The following is a 13674-nucleotide window of genomic DNA, read 5'->3' as shown; positions in this document are numbered from 1 at the left end:
TAAATGTTTTTGTCCGTAATCATGTATCCTATTTATAATTATAGTAGGATTTGAGTAAATTCTTTAACATTACACAAGGAAATTGATATTTGGGCGATCTGCCTGGTCTTTATTCATTGAGATCACAGTAGAAAATTAGGTACATTATTCAGAAGACCTCATCCCATTTTTTATAAGCAGGAAAATATTCTTACATTGAGACTCATAATATTAAACTGTTGCGGAAGCCAACCTATTTGTACAGTCTTAATTATTTTAAATAGTAACACTCCTTTCAGTAGAACCTTAAAATCTCAGAATTGAGTGGGATTAAATATACCATCTAGTGGGCCGGGGATTTAGCTTGGTGGCATCATGCCTTCCTTGCAAGTGCAAGGTCCCGAGTTTGATCCCTGGTACCAAAAAGAAAAAATTCTAGTTCAACCTAGCATTTTTTGTTTGAGCTTTCTGTGATTAGAATTATAGAAATCTTCTCTCTCATCCGGAGCTCACTCCATTTCCCCAAGAATATCTCTTTTCCAACCATTCATTTTATAGTTTCCCCAGTTTTTTTATTGGTGGTAGTTTTCTACTATCAAGTAATGTTTCTTTAAGTGAGAGGCTACTTCTCCATTTTTTGTAACACCAAGGTAGTGCCTGACTCAGAATAGGCATTCAGTGTTTGTTTAAAGAATTGAGCTTTCTTTCAAGTCTCACAAGTAATTCCTTTTCCATGTGATATTTTAAGTGAGCTGTCATGTCTTCTTGTGTCTCCTCTCTGTTAAGTCAAACGTGTGATTTTTTAAAATTCACGGTAAGAATATTGAATTTTGTCACATGAATGTGTTCCTATGTACAGATTTGTTTAGACTTTTCCCTAGGACTATTTAAGGAAGTGGTTTTCTCAGTCCAGATTTTCTTTTTTTTTTTTTTGGTACCTGGGCTTGAACTCGGGATTTTGTGCTTGCAAGGCAGGCTGTGGAACCACAAAGCTAAATCATCCCTGGCCCAGTCCAGATTTTCTAAAGATAAACTCCTAGAAAAACTCTATAGAGTGGTATCATTGCCAATCCTACTTTTCAAAAAGTCTTATGAAAAATTGACAGTGTTTTAAATTGGAGCTAACACTTGAAGATAGTAGATTAAGATCTCGTGATTTTTCCCATCCATTGTATTATTATTATTATTATTATTATTATTATTATTATTATTATTTTCTTTGAGGAGTATTAGCACTTAGGACATTCCCAAGATTGCCCTCACTTTGAACAACAACTGCAAGTTTTAGGGGGTCCTATTTCAATAATTTGTTGGCAGACAAATCTAAAGCAGACAGAATCTACTGAATGCTATACTCATGATTCTGGTTTTATTACAGGGGAGGCAAGAAATTAAAATTAGTCCAGAAAGGTAGAGTCTGCAAGGTCTTCAAAATGAAGCTTCTGTTGTTTGGGTATAGATATATCCCCTCAGGAAGGGGGATATATCCCCCAAGGAAGGTCCTAGCATTGATTTGTGACAATATACAGTACATGGAGTATTTCCAACCAGAGAAGATCATTGAGGCTTGGTGTCAAGAGTTTATTTGCTTTCTTTTTAAAATTAGAACTCTAGTAGTACATAAGCATAATTGATTGCCTATGTGGTTGATCTCAATCTCCAGATTGACTGCTACTAGGTAACTAAAAGCCCCCACGCTAAATCATGATTGGTCTTTCTCTTTTAGCCAGCCCCACCCTAAGATCCAAAGTGACCAATCTCTTTTCTCAGTAGAACTGCTGTCAAGTATGGCATACCTCCAAGAAGCTAAGAGCAAAGTCTAACCTGTCTTTGGGCAAGGCCAAATTCTTTATTACACAAATATACTTAGTGTTAGAAAAATGTAGCTTTTTGGAAGTTATAGTCTTCACTCATTCCTTCACCATTTTTCTTTCTTTCCTCCTTCCCTCCCTCCCTCCTTTCCCCCTTCCCTTCCCCTTCCTCTCTCTTCCCCTTTCCATTTCCCCTTTCCCTTGCCTTCCCTCTTCTCTTTTCTTCCCTCTTCCCTTCCATCCCTTCCCTTCTCTCTCCCCCTACCCCCTTCCCTCTTCCCTTCCCCCTCCTTCCCCTCCCTTCCCTTCCCCCTTTCGTTCTCCCTTCCCTTCCCTTCCCTCTCCCCTTCCCTTACCCTTTTCCTCTTCCCTTCCCCCTCCTTCCTTTCCCTTCCCCTCCCTTCCCTTATCCCTTCCCTTCCCTTTCCTTCCTCTCGTTTATCTCTCCTTTCCTCCCTCTAGTCTTCCTCTCTTCTCCCCTCTTCCCCTCTCTCTCATTCTCTGCCCCCTCCACAGTGCACCTAGTATTGGAGTTCTCACTGAGCTATATCCCCAATCCTTTTTAACTTTTATTTTGAGGCAAGCTCTCACTAAATTTCCCAGGCTTACTTTGAACATAAGATCCTCAGCCTCCCAAGTAACTGAGATTATAGATGAGCACCACCTTGCTTGGCCCAAATATGACAGGTATGGTGGTGGGCTTCAGATAAATAATATACATTCCTCTCCTCTTATGGAATGTACTTCCTAATATAAGTTTTGGGCTTTTTCCCCCCATAGATAGCACCTCTGGAATAGTACAGACAAAAATAATAATCTCTGTTGAATTGCATTATAAGCTTCCTGCTAAATAAAATGGAAACATTTTCTGAATCTTTAATGTTTTAAAAATTTTGACTGGGACCCAGCATATAGGTGTCTATAGTATATACAAATGCTTATGAATGTGTGTATGTACAGGTGTATGCATTATGATTTTACCAGTGTTTCACAAAACACTGGTCCATTTCACTTATAAAGAAGCTAGTCTCTATCCACTACATTGATGGCCCATAATGAGATTGCAGCTTGCAGTTCAAAAACAATGTCTTAGGCAATAAGAATAAACATAAAGTTGTGAGACCCAAACAGATAATATCTGGACAGGAATTGAGATACAGGGTGCTTGGTTCTAATGTGGAACAGTTTACAGATGAACAGACTGGAAAAATATACAATTGGTGCAAATGTTATCTGGGAAAATTATTAAATTATAAAACCAGTACATTGGTCATTTTGCTTTGTAGTTTATAAAGCCTGCTTAAAATAATCGCTAATTCATCTTTCCTCTGATATTTATATGGCTATTTCTTTCATTCAGATTTCAGTATTAATGGTACCTCCTCAGTGAGACTGTCCCTCAATCCATTCTAAAATGGTCATCCTGTCACTTCACCATTTTATGTATTTTCATTCTCTTCCTAGCCTTTACCGTTGTTTTTCCTTTTTGCTTATTTGCTTCTTTAAAATGTAAGTTACATTAGAAAGGAACTTTGTATTTATTCTTTTACTCTGACCATTTGCAACAATGTCCAGTGGATGGTGTGTGTTCAAATAATGTTTTGAATGAGTGATCTAGTTCCTGTTCCTCTTAAACTAAAATAGAATTTCTCATGGTGAGACTCAAGTATAATGTAATCACTACCTCCTTTATTCTTTATATTTCTGATTGTGAAGTTTAAGATTCCATTTACATTATTTTGCCAGCTTATTATACTTGTTTAGTTTACAGTATTACAGTTCCCTGATATTTTTATACGAGCTCCTGTAAAAGTATGTACCATTTCTTTCATACCTAAGTAGTTTTGTGTGTGTGTGTATGTGTATGCATGCAGAATTACAGATTCAGGCTCATAAGATTATTTTTGGTAATCTGCATTTTAAAAAATATGATCATTCATTTGGTGGGGTTGCTGAAAAGATATGAAGCTGAAATGAAGACCAGTAGGAACCAAGGAAATAGACTAGATAGCAGCAGTTTCCACAAATTTAAGCTGGAAATACATAATCAAGTAGAGAGGCTTAAGGCAAGCTGAAGAGAAAGAATATAAACTTTGGAAGACCTCAGTTGACAAACTTAAATTTTCTCTTTCTATTCTTAAACATAGCATGATTCTACTGGTTTGGACCCAACATTGGAGTTATATCCTTTCATAGCTAAGTATCATTTTCTTTGGAATATAATGTAGAAATAAATATGGTAATACCCAAAGAATTATGTTCTCTGTATCCCCATTTTTATCTACTTTCCCTGTCTCATCTGCCTCACCCACACACACCATGCTCTCAAGATCTTAGCTGTTCTTGTACAGAACACCTAACAGAGCATTTTCATTTATCTTCAATCATTTTGTCAAAGATTACATCATTGTGGGAGATAGCCTTCCTGACACTATTCTTGCTGGTCAGTGTTTCATATTGTTCTTAGTTTTGTAACTTTCTTTTGTTCTTTGCTTTTTGAAATCTGTGTGGCTGCAACCAATGTTTATAGACAGGTACACTATTTTTTCGCTTAGAACTACTTATGATTGTATTATTGGAATTTGTTTTTGACTCTTGTCTAGCTGAGCTACATTTCCAGTCTTGTCTTGGACACTTGAAGAATGTATATTGCTTTCTCTGCAGTTTTCAACACTCCTATTTCCACAAATAATTTTTTTCTTGTGGTGTGAATTATGTCCAGAAACGTAGTTTCTCTCATTATTTTGCATTGTGCACGATGAAACTTTAGCATGATGTGATTAAGAACACTTTGTAATTTCCAAAGTGCTTCTGTTTTCTGTTTTTGCTTGCTTGTTTGCTTGTTTAAAGAGATAGGGCCTCACTGTGTTTCCCAGGCTGGTCCTGAATCCTGGGACCAAGCAGGCCTCTTGTCACAGCCTCGGAAGTAGCTGGGACTATAGGCATGCACCTCTGTGCCTGGGCTAAGTTTTGTATATATAGATATGTATGATATATATGTTTGTATATATATATTTGTCTATATAGATATGTATGTTTAGGATATTATAAAATATATTCTTTAGCTTCTAATACATTTATATTTTGTTTTGTCTAAAACTGCATATCAAATTTAAATGTCTTATTTTTAGAATTTACTTCAGTACACGTGTTTTTTTTCAGTGTCCATTTTAAAGAATTGAAAGAGGTTTCTTTCCTTTGTGTTTAAGACATATGGAGACATTCTTTGCCAAAAGAATTTAGAGATGATCAGTATTATCAGGCCAGTTATGCAGCTGGTTGGTGACTTTAGTTGCAAAGTTGCCCTTCCACTTTATCAGGCCCTATCAAGGCTTTGAGTACATTTCACCTGTGGAGTTTTGTCATATTGCCACCACAATACTCTAATTTCTCTCTTACTCTGGAGAGGAAAAGGTGATTACAAATTGGTATACTGCTTTGGAAAGAGTACTAATTTCTTAAAAATGGTCAGATACTCGATACTTCATGAACTTGAGATCAAGAGTCACCTATGCTGGAATGGTAGTTGAAACAAAAATTTATTTAGCAAAATTACTTTTGAAGCATTGAATTCTTTTTTTCTTTTTGGTACCGGGGATCGAACTCGGGTCCTTGCATTTGTGAGGCAGGCTGCGGAACCACTGAGCTAAATCCCCAGCCCCTTTGAAGCATTGAATTCTGTTATTTCAGTGTGATAGGTATTTATCTTGTCTGTACCTGAATTCTTTCATCTGCAAATTTAGGAATAATTAATATTTTATTTGATGGTTGCCACCTAGGAATATTAAGAAATCAAACACAAAAATACACTAGATATTGTAGAAACATTCAGGAAGAATGGTTTTTGAATTAACTATTTAGGAAGATCATTTGACATTCATTGTATCTACTTCCATTCTTCCCATTTACCTTTTAACCTAATATAGTATAGCTTCAATTTTAATCACTCCATTAAAATATTCTAAACATGGACATAGAATATCTTACAATACCAGAAAATAAGGAAGTACTTGAAATGTAAGGGGTATATGTCCAAGAACACAGCAAGCAACTTTAAGGAGCTCTAGATAGCTAAAGTAGGATAATTTGAGTAACCAATAAATACTCATAGTGGCAAATTAGAACCTACAGAGTAAAATAAATATCCATGAATCATACTGATAAGAATGAATAATTATATGAATAAATAAATGGGAAGACACAGCTCTTGTTTATAGTAGAATTCCAATTAAAAATGTGGAAGGAATAATGGTAATGGAAATTTTCTATTAGGCAAATACCACAGAAATACTTGTTGTAAGCAATAACCATCAACACATTTTATAATTAGTGAGCACATGTATGAGATGAGATTGGGCACATTCAGGGTGGTATGGCCATAGACAAGTGTATATGAGAAACAGTGTATTTGCATAGTTTCAAAATATCTCCCCATAAGATAGGTATTCTAAAAGACACACAGTGGAGAATCATGACAGACCCATGTATTGGTTAGCTTTCTGTTGCTAGAACAAAATACCCAACATACACAATTTAAAGGAAGAAACCTTTATTTTGGCAGTTTGAAGGGTTTCTGTGCATGGCTGGCTGGTCCCAGCGCAGAAACATCATGGTGGGTGGGCATGGTAGAGGAAAGCTGCTTAACTCATGGCAGCCAGAAACCAGAAAGCTGGGGAACAGCCTGAGTGGAAGGGGCCAGGGAAAAGATATACTATAGTACACGAGATCATGCCTCACCCAGAAGTATACTTTACTAATCTTCTAGACATCTCTCCAGCCAAACTGACAATCAAGATTAACCATTGCAACACTACTTTAGCCAAATAATAAAAGTTAGCATCACCAGTAATGAGACATACTGGTATTATTTGCTCTCTGGTATGATGTACTGAGAAGAATGCAGTATTACATCAAAACAACGACAGTAATAATACCTAATATTTCTGAGAATTTGTGTGCTGGGCACCCTGTTGAACACTTCTTTTTTTCTGTTGAACACTTTACAAGCATTATCTAAGAGGTCTCACAACAGCTCTAAAAATAGATACTGTTATAATCTCCATTTTACAGATAAGGAATGTTGAGGCCCAAGTAAATTATGACCCCCAAGCCTGGCCGACTCCAAAGCCCTTTTCTTCAATCACAATGTTTATGCTGGGAGTGATTTTAGTGTTAACTTTTACAATCTATTATGTTAACATTTCAGGCTAATTCTACCCAAAAGTAGAGTATCTGTTACCCAGTTACAGCAGATATCAATGTATGGCAACTCTTCATTTATGTTACCCGCTCTCAAACTCACTTCCTGTATGAATTTTTAAAAACACATCTCAAGTTATGTCACTTCCTTTGTAAATATCTTAGTTTATGTATCTAAGAAGCAAAGATTTTTGTCTTTAAAGCAGAACTATAAAGCCAATTTATAACTAAAAAGTACTGTAATTCCACTAATCAAATATCTGGTCAATTTATATTTTCTCAGTTGTTTAATATATGTATGTTTACAGTAGGCTTATTCATGTCAGTTCCTAAAGGTCCACACATGGCATTTAGTTGATTTGTCTTTTAAGTTTCTCTTACTATTTGTCCTCCTCTTCTACTTTCATTTTGTAATTCATATTAGTCTTGTCTCTTTTAATCTATAAACCCTTTGATTTATTTTTTTTACAATTTCTTTGTTGAGGAAAGAAACGATTTGTCCTATACAATTTCCCACATTGTGGATTTTGCTGATTACATCCTATTTTGCTAAATTGCATCTGGATTTGCTAATTGCATCTGACAGATTCCTTTCTCTCTTGTGTTTCCTATAAATTGGATAATAAATTTTTATTTTTAAAAACACAACTTTCAAGGACCGGGGGTTTAGCTCAGTGGTTCTGCCACCTGCCTCGCAAGCTCAAGGACCCAAGTTTGATCCCTGGTTCCCAAAACCCCCCACAACTTTCAAGAATATTTGCCTAGAGGCTATGTGGATGATTAAAATAGGGACAGTTCTTTAAAAAGTATTACCAGATCAATGTAAATTTAAGATTATGACAATTAAAAGGAAGCTAGCATGGGTTCTTTTACATATGCATATGTCTTAGTTACTTTTCTCTAGTTGCTGAGACAAAAATACCTGCCACCCAAAGTTAAAGGGTAAGGGGTTTATTTAGCTCATAATTTGTTGAGGTTTCATTCCACAAATGGCTGGCTTCAAGGCAGAATGGCACATGGCAGAGAGGCTCACAGAGGAGAAATGGTTCATGGCACCCACAAGGCAGCAAAAGCAACAAGGGAGCTTAACAGTGTCTTCCTGCCCCTTTTATCTTATTCAGACCACTTAGGACAGGTAGTGCTCATACCCTTAATCCTAGTGCCCTTGAGCCTAGCATTGCATCATTCTAGCATGATTCAGCCACCTCTGAAAAAGCATGAAGCTTTGGTGGGATATCTAAACACAAGCCATAACAGCCTACAATTCCAGCATTCCGGAATGCTGGAACAGGAGGCTCACAAGTTCAAGCCCAGCCTGGGCAACTTAGCCACTCTATTTCAGAATTTAAAAACAAGCTTGGTATGTAGCTCAGCACTCTGAAAAAAAATTCTAAGGGCAAAACTCAGAAACAAACTTTTGACATAATTTTTTTGAAACAAGGTCATGCTATGTAGTTCAGGATAGTCTTGAACTCACTATGTAGCCCAAGCTGGCCTCAAACTTGTGGTGATCCTTCTGCCTCAGCCTCTTGAATGCTAATATTACAAGCATGTACCACCATGTGTGTATGATCTGTTTTTGAATTAATTTGTTTTCCTCTTTAAAAACAAGTCTGTCTTAGTAGCTGGGAGAAAAATGTTGTTTGCATTAAATAAAACCCCAAAGAAATCGCTACACTGAATACTTGATACATCCCACTAAAATTAACTGCAAGTATATTTTAGAAGGTTGATTTAATATTAATATTTAAGGAAATACTTATTATTCTATTTTTAAAATAAAGAAATTAAGCCAGCCATAATGGCACACAGCTGTAATCTCATTACTCAGGGGGCTGAGGCAGGAGGATCCTTCGTTCAAGGCCAGCCTGGGTAACATAGTGAATTCAAAGTCAGCTAACACTAAATAGTGAGACCCTGTCTCATACTAAATAATAAAATAAAATAAGCAAATTAGAAACAAGCACACCAGCTTATGATAAACAAATTTATAAATTAATCTTTATAATAGCAAATTATTATGAGATATTTACTTTCCTTTTGACTGGAGAGCTTTTAACTCACCTTTTTCTCTATTTACTTCTATGGTATCACTCTTTCCTCACCATTCTTACATTTTGTTTGCTTGTTTTTCTTCACTAGCTTCTCTTCATCTGCTAGCTCTTAAACTTGGTGTATTTGGGTTGCGCTTCTGGTTCTTTTTTATTCTACATTGTTTTTTCTGGGCAGTTAAATTCACTCTTACTCAAGACTTGTTAAATGTACTCTATTTTATATTCTCTTCTACTGGAACATCCATGAAATTGTCCCCCAGGCCTGAAACCAGAGAGTCTTCTCTTCTAAAGAAAGTTGGAAAGATTTTTTTTTTTTTTAGCTCAAACGCCATCACTTGTATGTTGTTAGAAATTATTCGTTGTGTTTTCTTTTTTTTTTTTCTGGTACTGGGGATTGAACTCAGGGCCTTGTGCTTGCAAGCCAGGCATGATGCCACTGAACTTAATCCCTGGCCCTTCTGTGTTTTCTTTTTCAAAGGAATTCTGTTTGTTATTTGAGACTTTCTATCCCTTCATATTGGTTTTAAGATGTCAAAAAGAAAATAGACTTGCTGAGGATTTAGCTCAGTGGTGCCCTTGCCTATTCACAAGCACAAGGCCCTAAGTTCAATCCCTGGTACGAAAAAAAATAAAAAAAGAAAGAAAGAATAGAAAATAGAAAAAACAAGGGAAGGGAAAAAGTCTTAAAATATGTCAAGTGGAACCTTTATATGTGCATGTATATACTGCTATATATATACACACACACAAACACTCATGTTCATACCCTAATGATTCTGTAATTTAATTTATTTGTATGCAATTGAAATATTTGAAAGGGATGAATTCCTCAATGTGGGTGAATAGGCAGGGAGGATTATTAAACCAAAAGGGAAGAAACCTAAGTTCCCACTCAGATTTTAAAACCTTTGAGTTGTAGCCCAAATCCCCCCCGCCCCCATATCTGGGATCGAACTCAGAACCTTGCGTGGCAGGTGCAGTGCCACTGAGCTAAATCCCCAGCCCTAGCCCTAGCCCAAATCTCTGCTTCTTCCCCTCATGAAGAAAAGGGAGACTATAAGGTGGCATGAAAGCTTTCTGATTCTTTAAGAGGTATAAAGTGTATCCATAGTGGTTGGACCACCCTCCTTTCCCTTTTATATTTTGTTTTTTAAGTGCTACTGGACCCACTAAATTTGCATCATGACATGCATGCTATTAGCTCATGACCTGTGACTTGAAAAATACTCATACTGTAAAGCCTTGAATTTCCCCAACACTGAAATATGGTATCTATGGATTTCTATATATTTCTCCTAAATGGTATCAAAATAATGCATCACATATGTTATCATCTGTTTTGCTAGATTTTTTCTTATTTTATGAATATTTGAATAATGTATACACACCTTTTATGTACTTCTTTATCATTTAGTATATAGGCTCTTGAGAAACAAGGCCTATCACTATTTAAAATTTTTTTTTTTTGTACCAGGGCTTGAACTCGGGACCTTCCACTTGCGAGGCAGGCAGTGGAACCACTGAGCTAAATCCCTGGCCCTATTTAAAATTTTGAGTAAGTTGTATATATTCTTTTTTTCTTTTTTTTTGGTACCGGGGATCAAACTTGGGACCTTGGGCTTTCAAGGCAGGCGACAGAACCACTGAGCTAAATCCCCAGCCCTATGTTGTATATATTCTTAAACTATCACAAACACATAGAAAAAATGCAAGTTCAGTACAAAAAGTTATTTGTTTATGCCATTTGAGAGATTACATACCTTATGCTCCATCACCCAAAAAACTTTATACAAATAACATCATTTTCCTACATAACCATAGTATAACAAGGGGGAAATTAATACATCAGGAACTATGGGAACTGAGAAGAGAGAAACAAAGAAAATATAATTAAATAGATTAGACAGAATTTGATTACTCCTTAGATAGGGCAAAGAAACAGAAAAAACCTTAACATTGTATGTTCATTCCTGATTATGAATTGCAAAATACTTGACAATCAACGGGCTGGGGATTTAGATCGGTGGTGCTGCCGCCTGCCTCACAAACACAAGGTCCTGAGTTCAATCCCCAGTACCAAAAAAAAAAGCAAGATGCTTAGTAACTTAACCTCTCAGTGTTAATGGTCTGTATTGTACTGTAGTAGCAGAAGAAATATTTGATAACAGATTCACTGTTGCCCACTATTTTTTGTTAAACATTTGAGATTTTGAGTCAGTTAAGAGAATCTATTAAAAAGTACAGGAAAAGTGAGATATTGTGAAATTTCTCCTATTTTCAATGAAGAGTGTCAGTGAGGTTAAATTTAATGAAAGAGAACAGCAGGGGAATTGACATCCTCCCCCCTGCTGCTGGGTGTCAAACCCAGGTCCCTGTACGTGCTAGGTATTATACATTGCTCCATCCCTAGTCCCAGAATCTACAACTTATATTTCAGCCCTGACACCCTGTCTCTGAGAATCTAATCACAAATTTCCAATTGCTAGAGCTCTTTTTAAACCCAGTATAAAAAGAATTAACTTTATCACACACAAATACCCTTTCTCAAGTAGCTTCCAGTATTTGGTCTAGAAACTAAGAAATGAGCTTTCACACTCAGTCATCACCAAACATATATAGTTGATTTCTGCATCTTTGGAAGGACACTGGAAAAAAGCAAATTTTATTCTTACTTTGTTACTACTCTCTCTGCAGTTTTGAAAAAGCCACTCACTTTCTTTTGTATTTAAATTAACCCCTATAAATTATGGTTGCCTGAACCAAATGTGATAGGAATATAGTGATTGAGAGCATGGTCTCTTAATCCTTGCTCTAGCATTCAGTAGCTGTGGGATTGTGGCCAAGGCACTTCTGTGCCTCTGTATCCTCATCTGTAAAATGAGAATAACAGTGGTACATACTCATAGAATTGGTTTCAAGATATATTGAGACACTATATATGAAATATTAGGCACAGTGCCTTTCACAAGGTAGACACTACATTTTAGCTCTTACTATTATTGATATCATTATATTTATTAATTGTTGACTCCTTAGGTCCCTTCTACCATTACATAATACTGCTACAAAAGTATTTCTTCCATTGGCCCACCACCCTTCTCTCCATTAGAAGAACTATTACCCATTTACCATTCAGGATTAAATTAGTTAACACATGTAAAATTCTTAGAATAATACCTGGTACTTCCATGATCTCTCAGGTCAGTAAGATCCTTGTCTTGCTGTTAGTGGCCCCCTGTCTTTACTTTCCTCTCATGCTGTCCATATTGATCTTTTTAGGACACAATTCAGATAACATTTTCTCTTTTGTGACCTTTGGGACCCAAAAGGAAAAAAAGACAAAAGAGTGTGTTGATAGTGATATCAGATTATTAGCCAAGAATAACTGAACAAAAATGACATTAATGAAAAAGATAAAGTTGAATTTCAAATCAATGAAATTTTCTTTCAGCTATTTAAAAGCATTTCTTACTAAAATGGTCTCAATTTTTATAGAAAAAAAGTTGCACCAGTGATCAAATTTAAGTGGACTTGCTACTAATTTTTAGAGAGGGATTAAACATGAAATTTTACCTGAAAAACTCAGCAGTTCAGTTAAAATAGCATAATGAGTGGAAATGTTAGAAAAGTTTTATGAGTTTCTTTTTAGGAAATAAATGTCTTCATTCAGATTAGTAATGGTTAGTAATTCTTTGTAAACAGCTCTCATTTGTTTATTTCAAAATTGTAAGCTTCTTTTTAGAATTTAAATGAATTTAATTTTAATTTAAAGCTTCATTTCTCTTTAAAATAGCACTTTGCTTTTTTGTTAGAAGTCATGAGACTTTATCTAATTTCTTAAGAAATCACTTGTTAAGTATTCATTTAAATGACCTGCTTTTTAACCCTTTGCTCATCTTTAGCTATTTTCAGTATTTTAAGAATTACAGAATTCATAGAAATATTTTTTTCCAGTAAAAACTGTATTAGATTTTTAAAAAAAATTGATACCCACCTGAAGCCATTTCACCGTTGTTTTAGTTTCCCTATGATTTTTTAAATCAGATTTTTATGTATTTTTTTTAAAAAAAACTTTACTGCAGGAAATGGCAGGGTGAGAGTTAATGTGTTACACGGAGGGAAGTACAGTCCATTGGGGGTTAAATTGCAGAGTCTAATGGAATAATAACTGGTAGCACCATCTGCTGGCCTACTTCCGCAGAAGGAGTCAGTATTTTTAACGACATCTCTAATATTCATGCTGATGCATTTTGATGCTTTGTGCATTCATTTCTTTCTGTGCTTTGTTGGAATCTGGCTATCTGCTTGTAGCTATTGAGGAAACTCAGCTTTTTAGGAGGGTTTGCAGCCTTTATTATACCTAAATAGGATGAACAGTGGATGTAAACTTGCCAAGGCAGAAATGTGTTGATAAATCAAAATGTGTATTTGTGGAGGGTTGTGCATCTCTTGGTTGCAGCTTGCTAAATAGGCCATTTAGGAATCTTCTTTCAATGCTTTTTTCTTGAGCACTGCCTGGGGTGGTGAAAAAGCAGAGGGCAAGCCTTTGTCTGACGCCAAAAATGTCTTCAGTGAAGAGGCCAAGAGGAAGGGTAAGTGAAAGCCTGAATGAGTGGGAGGAGGAGGGGTTC

The 13674-nt window shown here is 35.9% G+C and overlaps 1 protein-coding gene across 12 annotated transcripts in view; it reads left to right on the top strand.

Moving 5' to 3' along the window:
- Chd9 (chromodomain helicase DNA binding protein 9) overlaps positions 1 to 13674 on the top strand; it is a 246276-nt gene that overhangs the window by 112258 nt on the left and 120344 nt on the right. The window contains exon 1 of one of the 12 annotated variants that reach the window (XM_087206557.1): positions 13110 to 13635. The exons of 10 other annotated variants lie outside the window; for them this stretch is intronic. In XM_087206557.1, coding sequence (XP_087062683.1) covers positions 13606 to 13635 — 30 coding nt within the window. In that variant the 5' untranslated portion in view covers positions 13110 to 13605. Of the gene's footprint in view, positions 1 to 13109; positions 13636 to 13674 lie in introns of those variants that run through there. One more of the 12 variants, XM_004847926.3, reaches the window with a different exon arrangement.

The sequence above is a fragment of the Heterocephalus glaber genome, unplaced genomic scaffold (genome assembly GCF_053883595.1).
Source record: "Heterocephalus glaber isolate CG9 unplaced genomic scaffold, H.glaber_assembly_v1.0 deba00000071, whole genome shotgun sequence".
NCBI classification, from domain to species: Eukaryota; Metazoa; Chordata; class Mammalia; order Rodentia; family Bathyergidae; genus Heterocephalus; species Heterocephalus glaber.
Note: the sequence above shows the minus strand (reverse complement) of the source record. Positions and strands in the feature narration are given on the sequence as shown.